Consider the following 24,804-nt stretch of genomic DNA (forward strand, 5'->3'; position numbering starts at 1 on the left):
TCACCTATTCTACTAGCTACTAATGCGTAAAGACACAAAACAATCATCCCCCTTATTTCGGTACTGCCTGTCCGTGTGACACTGCTGTATGTCACCTATTCTACTAGCTACCAATGCGTAAATACACAAAACAATCATCCCCGGTAATCCGGTACAGCCTGTCCGTGTGACACTGATGAACGTCACCTATTCTACTAGCTACTAATGCGTAAATACACAAAACAATCATCCCCGGTAATCCGGTACTGCCTGTCCATGTGACACTGCTGCACATCAGCTATTCTACTAGTTACTACTGCGTAAATACACAAAACAATCATCCCTGGTATTTCGGTACTGCCTGTCCGTGTGACACTGATGCACGTCACCTATTCTACAAGTTACATATTTCCTAATGGGTAAATACACAAAACGCTAAGACCACTACAGACAAAAACAATTTTGAAGATATGCAGATTTGGAACAATAACCCGTATTTAGGGCATATAATTAAGTACCTAAGGTACATCGATGATATTATCATCGTATGGCAAGGGGATATCACTATAGCTCAGAAATTTGTTGAATACATGAATAATAATCAACATAACTTTTACCAGTAAAATGTCCACAGAGAAAATTGAATTTTTAGATGTGGAGTTTTTTGTTGATTGTGCGTCTATGGTAACAATGGTGAGGAATTATAGGAAAGCAACAGATAGTAATGGATTCTTAAATGCCAGTAGTGGAAATATGCATACATGGAAACAAAATATACCATTCGGACAGTTTCGCAGAATTCGAAGGAATTGTACGAAAATAGATGATTATAACGTAGAAGCTGATGTCCTTGAGAAAAAGTTACTAGAAAAGGAATATGATAGAAAATTGGTAAGTGAAGCTAGGGATAAGAATGCAGTATGTGAACGGAGAGATTTGTTGAATTCAGTAAGAAATAGGGATCTGGAAAAAGATATTAGTAACAACAAAATTAGGTTCATTACCACTTATAATGAATGGGTGGGATTTATTAAAAAGATCCTAAATAAGCATTGGGGGATTTTACAGGCAGATCCCCTTTTAAAGGGGGTCATAGAAGAAAAATCCAATATAGTGTTTAAAAGAAACAGGAATCTCAAGAATTTATTAGCTCCTTCTAAGCTTAAAACACCAAAAGGAAGAACACAAGGGGGGTCTGGCACTCTTGATCAATGGGTCTCTGGCAAACCAGGGACGTTTAGATGCGGCCGAAAAAATTGCTGTATGTGTCCTATTATAGGGAATAGGGATTCTATAATGAACTCAAATCAGACGAAATCAATATCTATCACCTCTAGGGGTACCTGCCAATCAATGTATGTAGTTTATAGCCTAACGTGTAAATATGGGAGGATCTATGTAGGCAGGACAAAAATAAAAATAAAAAGGTGTTGTTATGAGCACATTAAGAATATAGAGATAGGACTGATATGACACATAGTGTGCCAGAACACTTTAAGATCTATCATAAACAAGATCCGAGCAGCCTACGGATCACCATCCTAGAGGTAGTACCTGTAAACACAAACGCACATCAAAGACTTATTACCCTTAGGAAAAAAGAAACTAAGTGGATTCAGGAATTAGATTGTCTAGCCCCAAAAGGGTTAAATATAGATCTGGATCTCCAAGCTTTTATGATTTAAGAGGTCTTTTTTAGGAGTAAGAATAACAATGAGATGGTTAAGCATTAGGTCTGTAGTCCTTTAGAACTCTATAGAAGGGGTTTGTTTCTTTTAAGAGAAATTTACTATCTTTGTGTGTTAAATATGGTTCTTGCATTTTTGTAATTGTGTTTTTTAAGTCATTCAATATGAAGTGTTTTAAATTAAATTAATTATTTTTATTACATAAATTTTACTATTAATATAATTTCTCTATTAATTTTTAAATAATGTTTGGTAATACCTTGTATTTATAAATGTATTTAGTGGTTATGAATTGAAGTGTGAATTCTGCATTATATAATGAGATTGTATAGGCGACATAATGTATATTTTGAGTGTTGTTTTTAAGTATCAATACTGCAGGCACTTTCAACTAATATTTAGGAAAAAAGACTGCTACATTAAAGAACTTTTCTGTGAACTTATCCGGATGTCAATGACTCTCATGCCGAGATACATACCTGATATACGTAATCAGGGGGTGTGAGCGAGTGAAGCAGAGTATTGGAGCATATCTTATCCAATGGGAAGAACAATCAGGGTTTAAAGAGGATCCCCGCGAACAACAGAACCAGCGTCCTGAGTCTTGAAAAAGTCAGCAGAAGCCGGACGAAACGCGTAGACGGACAGGAGAGGACAAGTCACAGACACCATTGTTGCAGCTGCAGTTAAAACAGTTACTGGAAGATTGCCAGTCATATCATAAAAATACACAGGCAGAAGGAACTTTTATCCAGGAGAGAACAGATGCCATATACCACTATATGATGACACAGGCGCTTGTTTAATCTGTTATCCTGTAAGTGCAACTTGTTTTTATGCGCAGATTTGATTCATTAAATTACTTAACTTGAGTGGCCATTGCGCTCTGTTTTTCTTGTATTCCCAATATAACCAACGTTACTATCTCTTTAAACGTTAAAGTGCAACCACTTTTATTTTATGCTGTCAGAAAAGGCTGAATATGTAGAGGGGGAACTCATAATACTATAAAGCCCCCTCTACACCTCAGCTTGACCCAGCTGAGGTGTCAGACAGTCTTTCAACTCCACTGCAGCGCTGTCCTTAAGCGTAACTGCGCAAGCACTCAGACCTAAATTCCTCCTTTCCTTCCGATAATCGGAAGCGTTAGGAAGGAGGAGATGATTGGTAAGTGCAATTCTAAGTCGTCTTCCAACAACCTGAGCGCTAGGAAGGAGAAGCGCCACTACATTGGCGCCCTATACAAGCTCCGCCCCTCGTGGGCGTTCTAATAGACATTTCCCGGTCGTCATTTGGTTAAGCATTAGCCCCCGGGAGCAAACTGTTAAACTCACACTTAGCTCGCCCAACAGCTCATCAGAGGAAAAAAATCTCCGTATGAGATCTCCCTTACCCCATTGGTGCCATATACAAGCTCCGCCCTTCGTGTGCGTTACCATTTGTTTAAACATATCAACCGGGAGCAAAGTCTGTTAAACAAAAAACACCCTCACACTCAGCTTGCCAAACAGCTCATCAGAGGAAAATAATCCCCATATGAGATCTCCCTTATCCCATGGGTAAGATGCACTACTACATTGGCGCCATATAAAAGCTCCGCCCCTCGTGGGCATAACAATAGCCATCTCCCGGTCACCATTTGTTTAAGCATAGCCACCGGGAGCAAAGTCTGTTAACCAAAAAACATCCTCACACTGAGCTTGCCAAACAGCTCATCTGAGAAATATAATCCCAATATATCGCCCTGTCCCCATTGGTTAGGTACAGCCATCAGGATCAAACAGTTAAACAGCAGCAAACCCCTTCACACTGAAGTTGTCTCATCAGGGTTAATTTATCTCATTATGTGATCTCGCACTCGTCTTGGTAGTCACAAGTCTAGTGTCACCTAACTGCCATATTGTCCCCCAATATACAAGGAGAAACTAACTCAGGTTCAATGAGGTCTGATAAAAATAATAAAGTGCCCCAAACCTTTTTCTGTGTTCCTTACATCCCAAGAAAAAGTTCAGCACTTACCTCATCTTCTGACTGGCAGCAAGGTAGTTCCCAGGTTTAGGAGGTGCTCTCCCTCCCATGGACCTATAAATAAAACGAAAGTCCTGAGTAATATCCCTCAGGTTTTCAGGGTAAGGGCAGCATCAGAATATGGGAGGCGCAGTGAGAATTATGTCCCACAAGTTCCTATTGCTCTAAAGCCACCAAAAGCTCTACTGAAGAGACTGATATGGACTACCGCTACACCCTAGGACAAAGCAGCACAATCTTGTACCACTTAAAAAATAATTAACTCTTGATTGAAGAATCTAAAACTAACACTCCACTTTGCCATCTCCTATCACTAACGTAGGCAAAGAGAATGACTGGGGTGGGAGGGAAGAGCTATTTAACAGCTCTGCTGTGGTGCTCTTTGCCTCCTCCTGCTGACCAGGAGGTGAATATCCCATAAGTAAGGATGATGATCCGTGGACTTATCGTGTCTTAAAAAAGAAAAACATTTTTACACCGCCCCATTCACAGTTAAAAGATGATGAGCAACTGCTGCTCTCTAATACCAGTACAAATAGGAAATCACACAAGTCAGCTGTATGACACACTATGTAAGTAAATGTGTGAGACAGGCGCATGCGTGCAGTATACATACATGACTGAAGGGAGATCACACAAGTCAGCTGTATGACACACTATGTAAGTAAATGTGCGAGACAGGCGCATGCGTGCAGTATATATACATGACTGAAGGGAGATCACACAAGTCAGCTGTATGACACACTATGTAACTAAATGTGCGAGACAGGCGCATGCGTGCAGTATACATACATGTGCACATACATGACTGAAGGGAGATCACACAAGTCAGCTGTATGACACACTATGTAAGTAAATGTGCGAGACAGGCGCATGCGTGCAGTATACATACATGTGCACATACATGACTGAAGGGAGATCACACAAGTCAGCTGTATTACACACTATGTAAGTAAATGTGCGAGACAGGCGCATGCGTGCAGTATATATACATCACTGAAGGGAGATCACACAAGTCAGCTGTATGACACACTATGTAAGTAAATGTGCGAGACAGGCGCATGTTTGCAGTATACATACGTGTGCACATACATGACTGAAGGGAGATCACACAAGTCAGCTGTATGACACACTATGTAAGTAAATGTGCGAGACAGGCGCATGCGTGCAGTATATATACATCACTGAAGGGAGATCACACAAGTCAGCTGTATGACACACTATGTAAGTAAATGTGCGAGACAGGCGCATGTTTGCAGTATACATACATGTGCACATACATGACTGAAGGGAGATCACACAAGTCAGCTGTATTACACACTATGTAAGTAAATGTGCGAGACAGGCGCATGCGTGCAGTATATATACATCACTGAAGGGAGATCACACAAGTCAGCTGTATGACACACTACGTAAGTAAATGTGCGAGACAGGCGCATGCGTGCAGTATACATACATGTGCACATACATGACTGAAGGGAGATAACACAAGTCAGCTGTATGACACACTACGTAAGTAAATGTGCGAGACAGGCGCATGCGTGCAGTATACATACATGACTGAAGGGAGATCACACAAGTCAGCTGTATGACACACTATGTAAGTAAATGTGCGAGACAGGCGCATGCGTGCAGTATACATACATGTGCACATACATGACTGAAGGGAGATCACACAAGTCAGCTGTATGACACACTATGTAAGTAAATGTGCGAGACAGGCGCATGCGTGCAGTATACATACATGACTGAAGGGAGATCACACAAGTCAGCTGTATGACACACTATGTAAGTAAATGTGCGAGACAGGCGCATGCGTGCAGTATACATACATGTGCACATACATGACTGAAGGGAGATCACACAAGTCAGCTGTATTACACACTATGTAAGTAAATGTGCGAGACAGGCGCATGCATGCAGTATATATACATCACTGAAGGGAGATCACACAAGTCAGCTGTATGACACACTATGTAAGTAAATGTGCGAGACAGGCGCATGCGTGCAGTATACATACGTGTGCACATACATGACTGAAGGGAGATCACACAAGTCAGCTGTATGACACACTATGTAAGTAAATGTGCGAGACAGGGGCATGCGTGCAGTATACATACATGACTGAAGGGAGATCACACAAGTCAGCTGTATGACACACTATGTAAATAAATGTGCGAGACAGGCACATGCGTGCAGTATACATACATGTGCACATACATGACTGAAGGGAGATAACACAAGTCAGCTGTATGACACACTACGTAAGTAAATGTGTGAGACAGGCGCATGCGTGCAGTATACATACATGACTGAAGGGAGATCACACAAGTCAGCTGTATGACACACTATGTAAGTAAATGTGCAAGACAGGCGCATGCGTGCAGTATACATACGTGTGCACATACATGACTGAAGGGAGATCACACAAGTCAGCTGTATGACACACTATGTAAGTAAATGTGCGAGACAGACGCATGCGTGCAGTATACATACATGACTGAAGGGAGATCACACAAGTCAGCTGTATGACACACTATGTAAGTAAATGTGCGAGACAGGCGCATGCGTGCAGTATACATACATGACTGAAGGGAGATCACACAAGTCAGCTGTATGACACACTATGTAAGTAAATGTGCGAGACAGACGCATGCGTGCAGTATACATACATGTGCACATACATGACTGAAGGGAGATCACACAAGTCAGCTGTATGACACACTATGTAAGTAAATGTGCGAGACAGGCGCATGCGTGCAGTATACATACATGACTGAAGGGAGATCACACAAGTCAGCTGTATGACACACTATGTAAGTAAATGTGCGAGACAGGCGCATGCGTGCAGTATACATACGTGTGCACATACATGACTGAAGGGAGATCACACAAGTCAGCTGTATGACACACTATGTAAGTAAATGTGCAAGACAGGCGCATGCGTGCAGTATACATACGTGTGCACATACATGACTGAAGGGAGATCACACAAGTCAGCTGTATGACACACTATGTAAGTAAATGTGCGAGACAGGCGCATGCGTGCAGTATACATACATGACTGAAGGGAGATCACACAAGTCAGCTGTATGACACACTATGTAAGTAAATGTGCGAGACAGGCGCATGCGTGCAGTATACATACATGACTGAAGGGAGATCACACAAGTCAGCTGTATGACACACTATGTAAGTAAATGTGCGAGACAGGCGCATGCGTGCAGTATACATACATGTGCACATACATTACTGAAGGGAGATTACACAAGTCAGCTGTATGACACACTATGTGAGTAAATGCATGAGACAGGCGCATGCGCATATGCACAGTATACATACGTGTGCACGAGGGAAGGGAAATAACACAAGTCAGCTGTATGACACACTATGTGAGTAAATGCATGAGACAGGCGCAGGCGCATATGCGCAGTATACATGTGTGCACATGAGGAAAGGGAAATCACACAAGTCAGATGTATGACACTATGAGTAAATGCATGAGATAGGCGCATGAGCATATACGTATGCACAGTATACATACGTGTGCACATGAGGGAAGGGAAATCACACAAGTCAGATGTATGACACTATGTGAGTAAATGCATGAGACAGGCGCATGCGCATATGCGCAGTATACATACGTGTGCACATGACGGAAGGGAAATAACACAAGTCAGATGTATGACACACTATGTGAGTAAATGTATGAGACAGGCGCATGCGCATATACGTATGCACATTATACATACGTGTGCACATGAGGAAAGGGAAATCACACAAGTCAGCTGTATGACACCCTATGTGAGTAAATGCATGAGACAGGCGCATACGCATATGCGCAGTATACATACGTGTGCACATGAGGGAAGGGAAATAACAAGTCAGATGTATGACACACTATGTGAGTAAATGTATGAGACAGGCGCATGCGCAGTATACATACGTGTGCACATACATGACTGAATACAACATGATTTGTCGTGAGCAAGCATAAATACACACAGCAGGGACACACAATGCAACATTCTGCACTCACATCTGGATTGTCACAGCCGATCATTTCTCCATAGGACACCTGGTGACACAGACAATATGTGGGCTCATTGGGGTCCACAGGCATATCCAGTACATCTGAGGGGTGAACCTTTCCGAAGTTACTTGCAGGAGCCCCATACTCTGCTCTGAGTAAAAAAGGAGAATGAAAACCATCATCAAAAACCATGTAAGCACGTGGCCCCAAGCTGCAACTGGGTGACATACTAGCTGCCATGTCTTATGGCCCCAATGCATTCCAAACAAGCTAGACAACGCAAGAGGCTCTATATCCTACCGCTGCATTCTAAACAAGCAGTTCTACATCCTACCGCTGCATTACAAACAAGCAGTTCTACATCCTACCGCTGCATTACAAACAAGCAGTTCTACATCCTACCGCTGCATTCTAAAAAAGCAGTTCTATATCCTACCGCTGCATTACAAACAAGCAGTTCTATATCCTACCGCTGCATTCTAAACAAGCAGTTCTATATCCTACCGCTGCATCCTAAACAAGCAGTTCTATATCCTACCGCTGCATTTTAAACAAGCAGTTCTATATCCTACCGCTGCATTCTAAACAAGCAGTTCTATATCCTACCGCTGCATTACAAACAAGCAGTTCTATATCCTACCGCTGCATTTTAAACAAGCAGTTCTATATCCTACCGCTGCATTCTAAACAAGCAGTTCTATATCCTACAGCTGCATTCTAAACAAGCAGTTCTATATCCTACCGCTGCATTTTAAACAAGCAGTTCTATATCCTACCGCTGCATTCTAAACAAGCAGTTCTATATCCTACAGCTGCATTCTAAACAAGCAGCTCTATATCCTACCGCTGCATTCTAAACAAGCAGTTCTATATCCTACCGCTGCATTACAAACAAGCAGTTCTATATCCTACCGCTGCATTACAAACAAGCAGTTCTATACCCTACCGCTGCACTCTAAACAAGCAGTTCTATATCCTACCGCTGCATTCTAAACAAGCAGTTCTATATCCTACAGCTGCATTCTAAACAAGCAGTTCTATATCCTACCGCTGCATTCTAAACAAGCAGTTCTATATCCTACCGCTGCATTCTAAACAAGCAGTTCTATATCCTACCGCTGCATTCTAAACAAGCAGTTCTATATCCTACCGCTGCATTCTAAACAAGCAGTTCTATATCCTACCGCTGCATTCTAAACAAGCAGTTCTATATCCTACAGCTGCATTCTAAACAAGCAGTTCTATATCCTACCGCTGCATTCTAAACAAGCAGTTCTATATCCTACCGCTGCATTCTAAACAAGCAGTTCTATATCCTACCGCTGCATTACAAACAAGCAGTTCTATATCCTACCGCTGCATTCTAAACAAGCAGTTCTATATCCTACAGCTGCATTCTAAACAAGCAGTTCTATATCCTACCGCTGCATTTTAAACAAGCAGTTCTATATCCTACCGCTGCATTCTAAACAAGCAGTTCTATATCCTACCGCTGCACTCTAAACAAGCAGTTCTATATCCTACCGCTGCATTCTAAACAAGCAGTTCTATATCCTACCGCTGCATTCTAAACAAGCAGTTCTATATCCTACCGCTGCATTCTAAACAAGCAGTTCTATATCCTACCGCTGCATTCTAAACAAGCAGTTCTATATCCTACCGCTGCATTACAAACAAGCAGTTCTATACCCTACCGCTGCATTCTAAACAAGCAGTTCTATATCCTACCGCTGCATTCTAAACAAGCAGTTCTATATCCTACCGCTGCATTACAAACAAGCAGTTCTATATCCTACCGCTGCATTACAAACAAGCAGTTCTATACCCTACCGCTGAATTCTAAACAAGCAGTTCTATATCCTACCGCTGCATTGTAAACAAGCAGTTCTATATCCTACTTCTGCATTCTAAACAAGCAGTTCTATATCCTACCGCTGCATCCTAAACAAGTAGTTCTATATCCTACCGCTGCATCCTAAACAAGCAGTTCTATATCCTACCGCTGCATTCTAAACAAGCAGTTCTATATCCTACCGCTGCATTCTAAACAAGCAGTTCTATACCCTACCGCTGAATTCTAAACAAGCAGTTCTATATCCTACCGCTGCATTGTAAACAAGCAGTTCTATATCCTACCGCTGCATCCTAAACAAGCAGTTCTATATCCTACCGCTGCATTCTAAACAAGCAGTTCTATATCCTACCGCTGCATCCTAAACAAGCAGTTCTATATCCTACCGCTGCATCCTAAACAAGCAGTTCTATATCCTACCGCTGCATCCTAAACAAGCAGTTCTATATCCTACCGCTGCATCCTAAACAAGTAGTTCTATATCCTACCGCTGCATCCTAAACAAGCAGTTCTATATCCTACCGCTGCATCCTAAACAAGCAGTTCTATATCCTACCGCTGAATTCTAAACAAGCAGTTCTATATCCTACTGCTGCATTACAAACAAGCAGTTCTATATCCTACCGCTGCATTACAAACAAGCAGTTCTATACCCTACCGCTGAATTCTAAACAAGCAGTTCTATACCCTACCGCTGCATTCTAAACAAGTAGTTCTATATCCTACCGCTGCATCCTAAACAAGTAGTTCTATATCCTACCGCTGCATCCTAAACAAGCAGTTCTATATCCTACCGCTGCATCCTAAACAAGCAGTTCTATATCCTACCGCTGCATCCTAAACAAGCAGTTCTATATCCTACCGCTGAATTCCAAACAAGCAGTTCTATATCCTACCGCTGAATTCCAAACAAGCAGTTCTATATCCTACCGCTGCATTACAAAGAAGCAGTTCTATATCCTACCACTGCATTACAAAGAAGCAGTTCTATATCCTACCGCTGCATTGTAAACAAGCAGTTCTATATCCTACCGCTGCATCCTAAACAAGTAGTTCTATATCCTACCGCTGCATTGTAAACAAGCAGTTCTATATCCTACTTCTGCATTCTAAACAAGCAGTTCTATATCCTACCGCTGCATCCTAAACAAGTAGTTCTATATCCTACTGCTGCATTGTAAACAAGCAGTTCTATATCCTACCGCTGCATCCTAAACAAGCAGTTCTATACCCTACCGCTGAATTCTAAACAAGCAGTTCTATATCCTACCGCTGCATCCTAAACAAGCAGTTCTATATCCTACCGCTGCATCCTAAACAAGCAGTTCTATATCCTACCGCTGAATTCCAAACAAGCAGTTCTATATCCTACCGCTGCATTACAAAGAAGCAGTTCTATATCCTACCGCTGCATTACAAAGAAGCAGTTCTATATCCTACCGCTGCATTGTAAACAAGCAGTTCTATATCCTACCGCTGCATCCTAAACAAGTAGTTCTATATCCTACCGCTGCATTGTAAACAAGCAGTTCTATATCCTACTTCTGCATTCTAAACAAGCAGTTCTATATCCTACCGCTGCATCCTAAACAAGTAGTTCTATATCCTACTGCTGCATTGTAAACAAGCAGTTCTATATCCTACCGCTGCATTCTAAACAAGCAGTTCTATATCCTACCGCTGCATTCTAAACAAGCAGTTCTATATCCTACCGCTGCATTCTAAACAAGCAGTTCTATACCCTACCGCTGCATTCTAAACAAGCAGTTCTATATCCTACCGCTGCATTCTAAACAAGCAGTTCTATATCCTACCGCTGCATTCTAAACAAGCAGTTCTATATCCTACCGCTGCATTCTAAACAAGCAGTTCTATATCCTACCGCTGCATTCTAAACAAGCAGTTCTATACCCTACCGCTGAATTCCAAACAAGCAGTTCTATATCCTACCGCTGCATTACAAAGAAGAGGCTCTATAGCAAACACGGTAGTAGTACAATAATGTGTCGTCCTATTTACTTACGTCTGAATGAGTTTGATCTTCTTCTGTCCATTCTTTGCTGCCTCTTCTTCAGCGTTCTTGACCTTTGACCTGATCTTTGCCGCTTTCTTCTCCTTTTGACCTCTGCCCTCTGCAGGGGGGATAATCAGAATGTTATCCCAAGTAGGGGCAGGTACAATAGGGGTGAGGGACCAGATCTGAGGGTAAGAAAACACAAGTGGTTCATTGGGGACAGTAAGGGTATTGGACTGGGGCAGGTCCTTGCACAGAGATCAGTGCAGGAAGTGTAATAACTATGGAGGCGTTAGCACAGTGATAAACAAGTGTGAACCCATGCACAACGATAGATGCTCTGCAGGTTGAGTATTGTTTGGGAGTGACGGAGATAACACAAATTATCAGTTCGAAAGCAGTGGGACAGGCCCTGGGGTCAGGTCGCTGTCGGGGTGAGCAGTGGAACAGGCCCTGGGGTCAGGTCGCTGTCGGGGTGAGCAGTGGAACAGGCCCTGGGGTCAGGTCGCTGTCGGGGTGAGCAGTGGAACAGGCCCTGGGGTCAGGTCGCTGTCGGGGTGAGCAGTGGGACGCGCCCCGTACCCAGGGTTTTTATAGTGGCTGTATGGGTTACACACTTTTTTTGCCTTTACTGGAGCAGCTGTCGTAGTCACTTGACTCTATATGTTTCTCCTTCAAATCAGCCTCAAAACGGGCAAGGTCTGTATCCAACCTCCGAATGTGCTTATCTACCTGAAAGTAAAAAACAAAAAGGGGGTAACAGTAATGGAAGATCCCCACCAAATTACCCCAAACAATAAGCAGAAAAGAATAAAGCACAAGTAAAAAAGAGAGGGATATTGAGGGGAAGAAAGATGGGAGAAGAGAGAAAGCAAGGGAAAGAAAGCGAGCAAGAGAGAGCGAGCATGAGAGTGAAAGCAAGGAGAAAGCGAGCAAGAGAAAGCAAGTGACAGAAAGCGAGCAAGAGAAAGCAAGGGAAAGAAAGCGAGCAAGAGAGAGCAAGGGAAAGAAAGCGAGCAAGAGAGAGCAAGGGAAAGAAAGCGAGCAAGAGAAAGCAAGGGAAAGAAAGCGAGCAAGAGAAAGCAAGGGAAAGAAAGCGAGCAAGAGAAAGCAAGGGAAAGAAAGCGAGCAAGAGAAATCAAGGGAGCAAGAGAAATCAAGGGAAAGAAAGCGAGCAAGAGAAATCAAGGGAAAGAAAGCGAGCAAGAGAAATCAAGGGAAAGAAAGCGAGCAAGAGAAATCAAGGGAAAGAAAGCGAGCAAGAGAAATCAAGGGAAAGAAAGCGAGCAAGAGAAATCAAGGGAAAGAAAGCGAGCAAGAGAAATCAAGGGAAAGAAAGCGAGCAAGAGAGAGCAAGGGAAAGAAAGCGAGCAAGAGAGAGCAAGGGAAAGAAAGGGAGCAAGAGAGAGCAAGGGAAAGAAAGGGAGCAAGAGAGAGCAAGGGAAAGAAAGGGAGCAAGAGAGAGCAAGGGAAAGAAAGGGAGCAAGAGAGAGCAAGGGAAAGAAAGGGAGCAAGAGAAAGCAAGGGAAAGAAAGCGAGCAAGAGAGCAAGGGAAAGAACGAGCAAGAGAAATCAAGGGAAAGAAAGCGAGCAAGAGAAAGAAAGGGAAAGAAAGCGAGCAAGAGAGATTAAGGGAAAGAAAGCGAGCAAGAGAAATCAAGGGAAAGAAAGCGAGCAAGAGAAATCAAGGGAAAGAACGAGCAAGAGAAATCAAGGGAAAGAAAGCGAGCAAGAGAAATCAAGGGAAAGAAAGCGAGCAAGAGAAATCAAGGGAAAGAAAGCGAGCAAGAGAGATCAAGGGAAAGAAAGCGAGCAAGAGAGATCAAGGGAAAGAAAGCGAGCAAGAGAGATTAAGGGAAAGAAAGCGAGCAAGAGAAATCAAGGGAAAGAAAGCGAGCAAGAGAAATCAAGGGAAAGAAAGCGAGCAAGAGAAATCAAGGGAAAGAAAGCGAGCAAGAGAAATCAAGGGAAAGAAAGCGAGCAAGAGAAATCAAGGGAAAGAAAGCGAGCAAGAGAGATTTTTGCCTCCTATTGGTTCATCAATAGTATTAGGAATATATGAGACTGAACTACACTATAAACCCCCTATATATCTATGTAACTAATATGTAACATCACCTACATTCTAAAGCAGAGTTAATACAACATATGCAGCAGAGGATGTATATCCAACATCAAGATCACACTCACCAAACCAAGCAATTGGCTGAAACTCCCCAGTAAAACAGAAAAGGAAAGTAAATGGCCCTTACCCAACTAACTACCCATTATTCACACTCAACCAAGCTTCAGCACCTTGATGGGCATCGGTCTTCTCTAATTTGCTCTTTTCTCTCTTTTTGTGCCTGCAAATTATGACCCTTGGGGAAGTCTTGCTTACGGTGATGGTGGGAAACTAGATGTGGACCTGTTGGCCAATGTGTCTTGAGGGGCACTGACGGTAACCACACTAGGACATACGTCCGGTCATGTCTCTCGCTCGGAGAGGGATTGGCTGCTATTTTGGGATGGACTGGATTTTGTAGTCAGGACAAGACTGATATACTGCAGGAACGTTCTCTGTGCTGGGCAAAGAGAGGCTGGTTCTGGGGCCATAAAACAAGCTATTATGGTATTGTTCGTACCATCTCATACGTCTGCATTGCCAGCTGCACCTTGTCATCTCCGTACTCTTTGCATTTTCCATAGGCCTCCTGCACTTGTTTAAGAAGAAGCAGCTTCTCCTCAGAGCTCAGTGAGCGGGCGCTGCTCATATACTGACATGACAGACGGTCTATGTGGCACTTCAGGTCTGGAGGAGGTAGAGAGATGAAGAAGTTACTGAATTAATGATGTGACAGAGTGAGGGACAAAAGGCAGGGAAAGTCAATAGAAAGATGAGAACGAGAGGGGTGTATGAACGAGCAAGGTAAAAACAGAGCAGCTGAGAAGAAAAAAAGAAGAACAGATGGGCTAAAATAAAGTAATGGAACAACGGAGGAAAGAAGACACGTTGTCAATGGTAGAGACTAAGTGGTGAGGAGGGTGACAGCAGGGAAAGTAACTATTGAAAGGGAGATAATCGTGTGAGGAAGGAGGAAAACATTAAGCAGAAGAGACTGGGGATGACATGAGGATGGTGGGGAGTGAGAAACCAAAAAAAAAAAAAGGGAGACTGAGTGGAAGAGGAGACGGGAGAAAAGAAAATGTATGCTTACCTGATAAATGTATTTATTTCTTGACACGATGAGTCCACAGATCATCATAATTACTAATGGGATATTCACCTCCTGGTCAGCAGGAGGAGGCAAAGAGCACCACAGCAGAGCTGTTTAATAGCTCCTCCCCTCCCTCCCACGCCCAATACGAAAATGTCCACAGCACAACTTGCTTAAAAAGTGTCTTTATTGACAAATGAAAGAGCGACGTTTCGTGACTACTGTCACTTAATCATGCTCCTTCCCACGCCAGTCATTCAACCGAAGTTAGGAAGAGGAAGGAAAAGCCAAGGTGCAGAGGTGTCTGAAGTTTACAATAACCCACAACCTATCTAAAAACACAGGGCGGCCCGTGGACTCATAATGTCAAAAAAGAAATAAATCAGGTAAGCATAAATTTTCTTTTCTTTTTTATGACACGATGAGTCCACGGATCATCATAATTACTAATGGGATTCAATACCCAAGCTAGAGTACACAGATTATACGGGAGGGACAAGACAGGGAACCTAAACGGAAGGCACCACTGCTTGAAGAACCTTTCTCCCAAAAGCGGCCTCAGCCGAGGCAAAAGTTTCAAATTTGTAGAACTTTGAAAAAGTGTGAAGAGAGGACCAAGTTGCAGCCTTGCAAATCTGTTCCACAGAAGCTTCATTTTTGAACGCCCATGAGGAAGCAACAACCCTCGTGGAATGAGCCGTAACTCTCTCTGGAGGCTGCTGTCCAGCAGTCTCATATGCAAAACGTATGATACTCTTCAGCCAAAAAGAAAGAGAAGTAGCCGTAGATTTCTGTCCCTTACGTTTTCCTGAGAAAACCACAAACAAAGAAGACGACTGACAAAAGTCCTTAGTCGCCTGTAAATAAAATTTTAAAGCACGGACCACGTCCACATTGTGCAGAAGTCTTTCCTTCTGGGAAGAAGGATTAGGACACAAGGAAGGAACAACAATCTCCTGATTAATGTTCCGGTCAGAAACAACCTTAGGAAGAAATCCTAATTTAGTACGCAAAACTACCTTATCTGAATGGAAAATAAGATAAGGAGACTCATACTGCAATGCCGAGAGCTCTGACACTCTCCGAGCAGAAGAAATAGCCACAAGAAATAAAACTTTCCAAGATAACAACTTAATATCTAAGGAATGCATAGGCTCAAACGGAGCTCCTTGGAGAACTTTGAGAACTAAATTAAGACTCTGTAATAACTGTATAACTGGAAAAATCACATTTTGCTATAGTAAGGAAAGCTTAACCCTTTTGAATAAACTAGTTTCCAAGAGATAATATCAAGCAACTCCCCAAGACATGTACAGAAGGATCAAAAGGCTACCATCCAATGTAGATAAGACAGATGAGACCAGCTCTCCTTCCTGAGGACAGAAAATCAAATGTCATAAAGCTTCAAAGGACACAGGACAATGGCATCATAAATCTTCAAAGGGACTCAGATAAGGTCAGTCCTGAGATGGGTCACAAAGGTCAGACGGCATTAGGAAAACTAATTTCTTGGACCACAGCGACATCTACAGGCAGTTAACTCAAAAGATGAATTGTTATAAAAAAGAAGATGAATGGATTTGATTGGCTTGGACTGTCTTCATGGTGTGGCTGTTTGGCTATAAATATGTTTTGAGAAGCAGCTTGAAAAAGAGGAAAAAGGAAGGACAAAATAGCACCAAAGGTAATAGAGACAGACTTCATCTTTCTTTGCATGCACCCACCCACAGGCATTAGTCTATAGTGTAGATAGAGGAAGAGAGCCTTGAATGTTAGACGCTTCTCTCACCACTCATGTATAGATTTGTCATTTAATAAATGTATCCTTTTTTATAAGACTGGTGTAAGTATTATCCTTTAATAAGGTAAATGGATTATAAGAAAAAGCCTGACACTGATTTTAGTCACTGACCCAATATTAGAAAAGGGGTAATTTCACAGACTCCATGGAGGAGTAACTGGTTTGAACACAGGCCTGATCCTGACCAAGGCCTGACAAAAAGATTGAACATCTGGGACATCCGCCAGACATTTGTGTAACAAAATAGATAAGGCCGAAATCTGACCTTTTAGGGAACTCGTTGATAAACCCTTCTCCAAACCCTCTTGAAGAAAAGACAAAATTCTAGGAATCCTAACCCTACTCCATGAATAGCCCTTGGATTCACACCAATAAAGGTATTTACGCCAAATCTTATGGTAAATCCTTCTAGTCACAGGCTTACGAGCCTGAATCATGGTCTCTATGACCGAATCAGAAAACCCCCGCTTGATAAAATTAAGAGTTCAATCTCCAAGCAGTCAGCTTCAGAGAAACTAGATTTGGGTGAAGGAAGGGCCCCTGAATCAGAAGGTCTTTCCTCAACGGAAGTCTCCAAGGTGGTAGAGATGTCATCTCAATCAGATCTGCATACCAAATCCTGCGAGGCCAGGCCGGTGCTATGAAAATCACTGAGGCCCTTTCCTGTTTGATTCGAGCAATTACTCGAGGAAGAAGAGCAAATGGAGGAAACAGGTATGCTAGATTGAAGGTCCAAGGAGCCGCCAGAGCATCTATCAGTTCCGCCTGGGGGTCCCTGGATCTCGACACGTATCTCGGGAGCTTCGCATTCTGTCGCGATGCCATGAGATCTAATTCCGGCAGACCCCACTTGAGAGTTAGGCTGGAGAACACTTACTGATGGAGTTCCCACTCCCCCGGATGAAAAGTCAGCCTGCACAGAAAATACGCCTCCCAATTGTCCACCCCTGGGATGTGGATCGCCAACAGGTAACAAGAGTGGGCTTCTGCCCACTTGATTATTTTGTTTACCTCTGTCATCGCTAAGGAACTCCTCGTTCCTCGATGATTGATGTAAGCCACTGAAGTTATGTTGTCCGACTGGAACCTGATAAACCGGAGTGAGGCTAACTGGGGCCAGGCCAGAAGGGCATTGAAGATTGCCCTCAACTCTAGAATGTTTATAGGAAGAGCAGCCTCTGTCTGAGTCCAAACTCCCTGAGCCTTGAGAGAGCCCCAGACTGCTCCCCACCCCAGAAGGCTGGCGTCTGTTGTCACAATCACCCAAAACGGTCTGCGAAAGCAGGTTCCCTGGGAGAGATGATCCAGAGACAACCACCATTGAAGAGAGGCCCTTGTCTCCTGCTCCAGAGTTATTAGAGGAGACAAGTCTGCATAATCTCCGTTCCATTGCCTGAGCATGCTTAACTGCAGAGGCCTGTAATGGAAACGGGCAAACGGGATGATGTCCATTGCCGCAACCATCAGTCCGATTAACCCCATACACTGAGCAAGAGAAAGCAAGTGACAGAAAGCGAGCAAGAGAAAGCAAGTGACAGAAAGCAAGAGAAAGCCCGCAGCATCTTGAGAAAGCCCGCAATTAGGGTGAAACCGGTTGAAGCTGTGTGTTTTTTGGAAGAACAGGTAGTTTGACGCTGCATGCGAGAGCAGTGCAGCTGGGAAGCTCTATCCTGAGGAGACTGCCGTAAGTTACAAACAGAGGCAGGATTAGACACCTGAAATTGAAAACAAGAGACTGTATTATTCCGGTCCCCTAGCGTACATTTTGTACTAAGTGCAGGGGAAGGAGCCCGGTCTGATAAAAGAAACTTGCGCAAGTTTGAAAATATTGAAGGTGGACATCGTAACCGTCTGGCTGTCAGAGCGGACTAACAAGCATTGGTTCCTGGGAGGAAACCACCTAAAGAAAGAGTAAGACTACCTGCACGGCAGGAATACAAAAAAGTCTACCAAAGGTACTGTTTTTATCATCATTGTATATATATCTCTCTGTAGCAACTCCGAAGAGGCAATTTAGTTAACAAGTAGTTGGCCACTACTAGTCTTTATTGTCCAAAAGAAAAGCATTAGGAGAGACTTTACTATCAAGCATATCAATACTGCATTTGTCAAAAAAGGGGGCATCGCAACAATATTACTAAGTATAACATTTCAAGAGACATTGTTTTCTCTCAATATTATCACCATCACAGTTGAAAGAAGGTAGTAACGATACACTGCTTCATCAATTGTTTCTGTTTAAAAAAAGAAATTATCTTTCCAAAGAGAGTTTGTAATATACACAGAAAATATATTTTCCTATTACAGTAAGATACGGAAAATACCTGCTTAAAAGTCAATTCATTGCATATTGTATTTCTGACCACTGATCTTATTTAAAGTATAGTATATTTTATTTATTGGTTCCATATACTTTAGTCTTGGGTACATTAAACTGTATGCCTTTTATTCAAGGGGTTTTTATATAAGTAAAAGCAATTTCTGATGTATGCATTCCTTTGTCCATATTAGAAGCTCAGGAGTGGTTTAATATATAACAAAACTGCAATACATAAGTTTAGGATTGGTCAAAAAATATTGACACATTTAAACCAATATTTATCTTCATGTTTTAAAAGAAAAGCACAAGAGTGTAACAATAACATTGGATACTACTTCCATATTAAATAAAAATCTCTATGAAAAATCAAGTCCAAAGATATTCATATAAAGAAATTCACCATTCTTTTCACCCTATATATTAAAAGAAGATTGTTCATATCCCTATCTTTAACGCTTTGAGCTTGTTTAGCGCCCCCCTAATAAATTCTTTGTTTATTTCTTACATTTTTCTGTCTAGGAGGAGGACAGTTTTTTAGGGAGGCAAAAGCGTTTTAAGTCCAGCGCTTTATACACTATATAACTCACAGAAAGCAAGAGAAAGCAAGCAAGGGAAAGAAATCGAGCAAGGGAAAGAAAGCGAGCAAGAGAAAGCAAGCAAGGGAAAGAAAGCGAGCAAGAGAAAGCAAGGGAAAGAAAGCGAGCAAGAGAAAGCAAGCAAGGGAAAGAAAGCGAGCAAGAGAAAGCGAGCAAGGGAAAGAAAGCGAGCAAGAGAAAGCAAGCAAGGGAAAGAAAGCGAGCAAGAGAAAGCAAGCAAGGGAAAGAAAGCGAGCAAGAGAAAGCAAGCAAGGGAAAGAAAGCAAGCAAGGGAAAGAAAGCGAGCAAGGGAAAGAAAGCGAGCAAGAGAAAGCAAGCAAGGGAAAGAAAGCGAGCAAGAGAAAGCAAGCAAGGGAAAGAAAGCGAGCAAGGGAAAGCAAGCAAGGGAAAGAAAGCGAGCGAGAGAAAGCAAGGGAAAGAAAGCGAGCAAGAGAAAGCAAGGAAAAGAAAGCGAGCAAGAGAAAGCAAGGGAAAGAAAGCGAGCAAGAGAAAGCAAGGGAAAGAAAGCGAGCAAGAGAAAGCAAGGGAAAGAAAGCGAGCAAGAGAAAGCAAGGGAAAGAAAGCGAGCAAGAGAAAGCAAGGAAAAAAAAGCGAGCAAGAGAAAGCAAGTGACAGAAAGCAAGTGACATAAAGCAAGAGAAAAAAAGCAAGGGAAAGAAAGCGATCAAGAGAAAGCAAGGGAGAGAAAGCGAGCAAGAGAAACCAAGGGAAAGAAAGCGAGCAAGAGAAAGCAAGGAAAAGAAAGCGAGCAAGAGAAAGCAAGGGAGAGAAAGCGAGCAAGAGAAAGCAAGGGAAAGAAAGCGAGCAAGAGAAAGCAAGGAAAAGAAAGCGAGCAAGAAAAAGCAAGGGAGAGAAAGCGAGCAAGAGAAAGCAAGGGAGAGAAAGCGAGCAAGAGAAAGCAAGGGAGAGAAAGCGAGCAAGAGAAAGCAAGGGAGAGAAAGCGAGCAAGAGAAAGCAAGGGAAAGAAAGCGAGCAAGAGAAAGCAAGGAAAAGAAAGCAAGGAAAAGAAAGCGAGCAAGAGAAAGCAAGGGAGAGAAAGCGAGCAAGAGAAAGCAAGGGAGAGAAAGCGAGCAAGAGAAAGCAAGGGAGAGAAAGCGAGCAAGAGAAAGCAAGGGAAAGAAACCGAGCAAGAGAAATCAAGGAAAAGAAAGCGAGCAAGAGAAATCAAGGGAAAGAAAGCGAGCAAGAGAAATCAAGGGAAAGAAAGCGAGCAAGAGAAATCAAGGGAAAGAAAGCGAGCAAGAGAGATTTTTGCCTCCTATTGGTTCATCAATAGTATTAGGAATATATGAGACTGAACTACACTATAAACCCCCTATATATCTATGTAACTAATATGTAACATTACCTACATTCTAAAGCAGAGTTAATACAACATATGCAGCAGAGGATGTATATCCAACATCAAGATCACACTCACCAAACCAAGCAATTGGCTGAAACTCCCCAGTAAAACAGAAAAGGAAAGTAAATGGCCCTTACCCAACTAACTACCCATTATTCACACTCAACCAAGCTTCAGCACCTTGATGGGCATCAGTCTTCTCTAATTTGCTCTTTTCTCTCTTTTTGTGCCTGCAAATTATGACCCTTGGGGAAGTCTTGCTTACGGTGATGGTGGGAAACTAGATGTGGACCTGTTGGCCAATGTGTCTTGAGGGGCACTGACGGTAACCACACTAGGCCATATGTCCGGTCATGTCTCTCGCTCGGAGAGGGATTGGCTGCTACTTTGGGATGAACTGGATTTTGTAGTCAGGACAAGACTGATATACTGCAGGAACGTTCTCTGTGCTGGGCAAAAAGAGGCTGGTTCTGGGGCCATAAAACAAGCTATTATGGTATTGTTCGTACCATCTCATACGTCTGCATTGCCAGCTGCACCTTGTCATCTCCGTACTCTTTGCATTTTCCATAGGCCTCCTGCACTTGTTTAAGAAGAAGCAGCTTCTCCTCAGAGCTCAGTGAGCGGGCGCTGCTCATATACTGACATGACAGACGGTCTATGTGGCACTTCAGGTCTGGAGGAGGTAGAGAGATGAAGAAGTTACTGAACGTCCCGAATCCAAGCCTGAACGAAGGAAAGTCTGCCCCCTACCAGATTCGGTCCCGGATCAGGGGCATGCCCTTCATGCTGTTTTGGATTCAATAGCTGGCTTCTTGGATTGTTTATCCTTGTTCCAAGATTGGTTGGGTCTCCATGTAGGCTTAGATTGTTCCTGCTTAGAGGAGGAAGAGGGAGAATTTCCCTTGAAATTTCGAAAGGAACGAAAATTACTCTGACGTCCTTTTTGTTTGTTTCTCTTATCCTCAGGGAGTAGATGACCCTTAACTCCCGTGATATCAGAAATAATTTCCGACAGGCCAGGTCCAAACAGGGTCTTCCCCTTGTAAGGAATCGCTAAAAGCTTAGACTTAGATGACACATCCGCAGACCAAGGTTTTAACCATAAGGCTCTGCGGGCTAGGACTGAGAAACCCGAGCTCTTAGCTCCCAGTTTAATAATTTGAAGTGAAGTGTCCGTAATAAAAGCATTAGCTAGCTTCAGAGCCTTTATCCTGTCTTGGATCTCCTCCTAGGAGGTCTCAGTCCTGAGAGACTCAGACAGAGCATCAAACCAATATGCTGCCGCACTAGTGACGGTAGTAATGCATGCAGCAGGCTGCAATAGCAGCCCCTGGTGAACATAAAGCTTTTTAAGCAAAGCCTCTTTTTGTCCATAGGATCTTTGAAAGCACAACTATCCTCTATGGGAATAGTAGTTCTCTTGGCTAGGGTGGAAACAGCTCCTTCCACCTTAGGAACTGTTTGCAAAGCCTCCTTGAAAGAATCATCTATGGGAAACATCTTCTTAAAAATAGGGGAGGGAGAAAAGAGAATGCCTGATCTCTCCCACTCCTTAGCAACGATCTCTGCAGCTCGCTTGGGAACCGGAAATACGTCTGAGTAAGAAGGAACTTCTAAATATTTATCTAATTTACTGGCTTTTGCAAGGACAACCACAACCGTGGAGTCACAGTCGTCCAAAGTAACCAAAACCTCCCTGAGTAACAGGGGGAGGTGTTCTAGTTTAAACCTAAAAGTTACAACCTCCGAGTCCGTCAGAGGCAATGAACTTTCTGAGTCTGAAATTTCGCCTTCAGATGAAACCTCATTACCCTCCTCTTCAGGTCCTTGGGAGGGTACGTCCGAGATTGCACTAATTGCATCTGAAACCTCACTTACTGCATGTCTGGCTTTCCTCTTACGTTTGCCCTGAAGCATAGGGAAAGCAGACAATGCATCAGAAATTGTGGAAGACATGAGATCAGCTATGTCTTTCAATGTAACTCCAGCGGGCGCTAGAGCAAAAGTACAGGGCACTGTTTGAGCGGGCGCTAAAATTTGGGACGCTTTGGGAGAAAGCTGCGGCATACCCTGAATCTCATCAGACTCTTGGGAAGCATCCGCTCTTGAAGACTTTTGCTCAGGAAAAATATTTTCCCTATAACTTAAAGCCCTCTCAATACATGAGGGACAGAAAGGGATTGGTGGTTCCACATTTGCATCCAAACACATGGAGCAAGTAACACTTTGCAAGGCTCCTATGTCCATACTGAATCACAATGATATAAAAATGCAATAAAAAATTTAATTTTGGCAAAAAAAGTTTGAATGAAAAAAACATTACTGTCTCTTTAAATTTTAAAGTGAAACTTTTTTACTGCATGTGCTAAAAAAAAAAAAAACGAGTTTAAAGCAGCATATACAAATAAAAAATACACCCCTACACCTCAGCAGCTCTGCTGAGGTGCCTACCTGACTGCAAGACCAGATCCTCTCTCTCTCTGGGGCAAAGATCCGTTGCCCTCGATATAGAAACGATGCAGCAACCCTCCTGACCTAGAAACGATTGCTCCTGTTGAAAAACATGCGCTTCTAGGTAGAGGAACTATCCGGAGTGCATCCGGTGTAGACCGACTTCCAGATAGAGGCGCAGTAGAAAGAGCGCGCAAAACGGAAGATACGCCCATCGTGGGAGTGGCTTAACAGTATCCTTCAAGGGCGCAATAAAGAGTAAAAAATACCACCATAGTACCTAAACCACCATACAAAAGCTTGTCTCCCAGCCCCAGTGCCTGTACACGCTGACTGGTTTCAGACTCAGAGTCTTACTTGTCCCAAAGTGCCTACGTTTGCCCTGCAACGATAAGCCCTTATGTATTGTACTGAAAGTAATAGTGCTCCTTTTCCCTTAAGTCCCAGGAAAAAAATCAAGCACTTACCTCATATATGTCTGCCCGACAGCAAAGGCAGTTCACCAGGTTTGAGGGGTCCTATCCCCCACATGGACCTGTGAAGAAAAAGAAATTCCTGACTATAAATTCCTCAGGTTTTCAGGGTTAGGGCAGCAATAATATGGGAGGAGCAGTGAGAATTATGTCCCACAAGTTCCCATTGCTCTAAAGCCACCAAGGCTCTACTGAAGAGACTGATATTGACTACGGCTACACCCTAGGACAAAGCAGCACAATCTTGTACCACTTTAAAAATAATAAACTCTTGATTGAAGAATCTAATCTAACACCTCACTTTACCTCTTCCTAGCACTAACGCAGGCAAAGAGAATGACTGGGGTTGGAGGGAAGGGAGGAGCTATTTAACAGCTCTGCTGTGGTGCTCTTTGCCGCTTCCTGCTGACCAGGAGGTGAATATCCCATTAGTAATTAAGATGATCCATGGACTCATCGTGCCATAAAAAAGAAAAGGGAGGAGACCAGGTTGAGGGGTGGAGGAGGAGACGGGGTGAGGGCGGAGAAGGAAACGGGGCACAAGCAATGCCTTCATCTGCGTGTAGGTACAGTGTCCCCCCACCCCTAGTGCGTGCAGGTACAGTATCCCCCCCCCAGGGCATGCAAGTACAGTCTCTGCCTCCCACCAGTGCATGCAAGTACAGTCCCCGCCTCCCCCAGTGCGTGCACGTACAGTCTACACCTCCCCCCCAGTGCCTCCAGGTACAGTGTCCCCCTCCCACCCCCAGTGCATGCAAGTACAGGCCTCGCCTCCCCCAGCGCATGCAAGTACAGGCCTCGCCTCCCCCAGCGCACGCAAGTACAGTCCTCGCCTCCCCCAGTGCGTGCACGTACAGTCTACACCTTCCCCCCAGTGCCTCCAGGTACAGTGTCCCCCTCCCAACCCCAGTGCATGCAAGTACAGTCCCCCCTGTGCCTGCAGGCACAGTCCCCCCTTCCCCCCCAGTGCGTGCGTGCACAGTCTCCCACTCCCATGCAGGTGTAGCCCACTTCCTTCAGAATT

General features: G+C 43.4%; 1 protein-coding gene across 1 annotated transcript in view; it reads right to left on the minus strand.

The window, feature by feature from the left end:
- Positions 1 to 24,804, minus strand: part of ING4 (inhibitor of growth family member 4) — an 86,854-nt gene that overhangs the window by 35,662 nt on the left and 26,388 nt on the right. Inside the window, exons 3-6 of the mRNA XM_053693065.1 lie at positions 21,363 to 21,529; positions 12,212 to 12,326; positions 11,604 to 11,712; positions 7,735 to 7,879 (exon numbers count right to left, since the gene is read on the minus strand). Of these exons, the coding sequence (XP_053549040.1) occupies positions 7,735 to 7,879; positions 11,604 to 11,712; positions 12,212 to 12,326; positions 21,363 to 21,529 (536 nt within the window). The remainder of the gene's footprint in view (positions 1 to 7,734; positions 7,880 to 11,603; positions 11,713 to 12,211; positions 12,327 to 21,362; positions 21,530 to 24,804) is intronic.

Source organism: Bombina bombina, chromosome 9 (assembly GCF_027579735.1).
Source record: "Bombina bombina isolate aBomBom1 chromosome 9, aBomBom1.pri, whole genome shotgun sequence".
NCBI classification, from domain to species: Eukaryota; Metazoa; Chordata; class Amphibia; order Anura; family Bombinatoridae; genus Bombina; species Bombina bombina.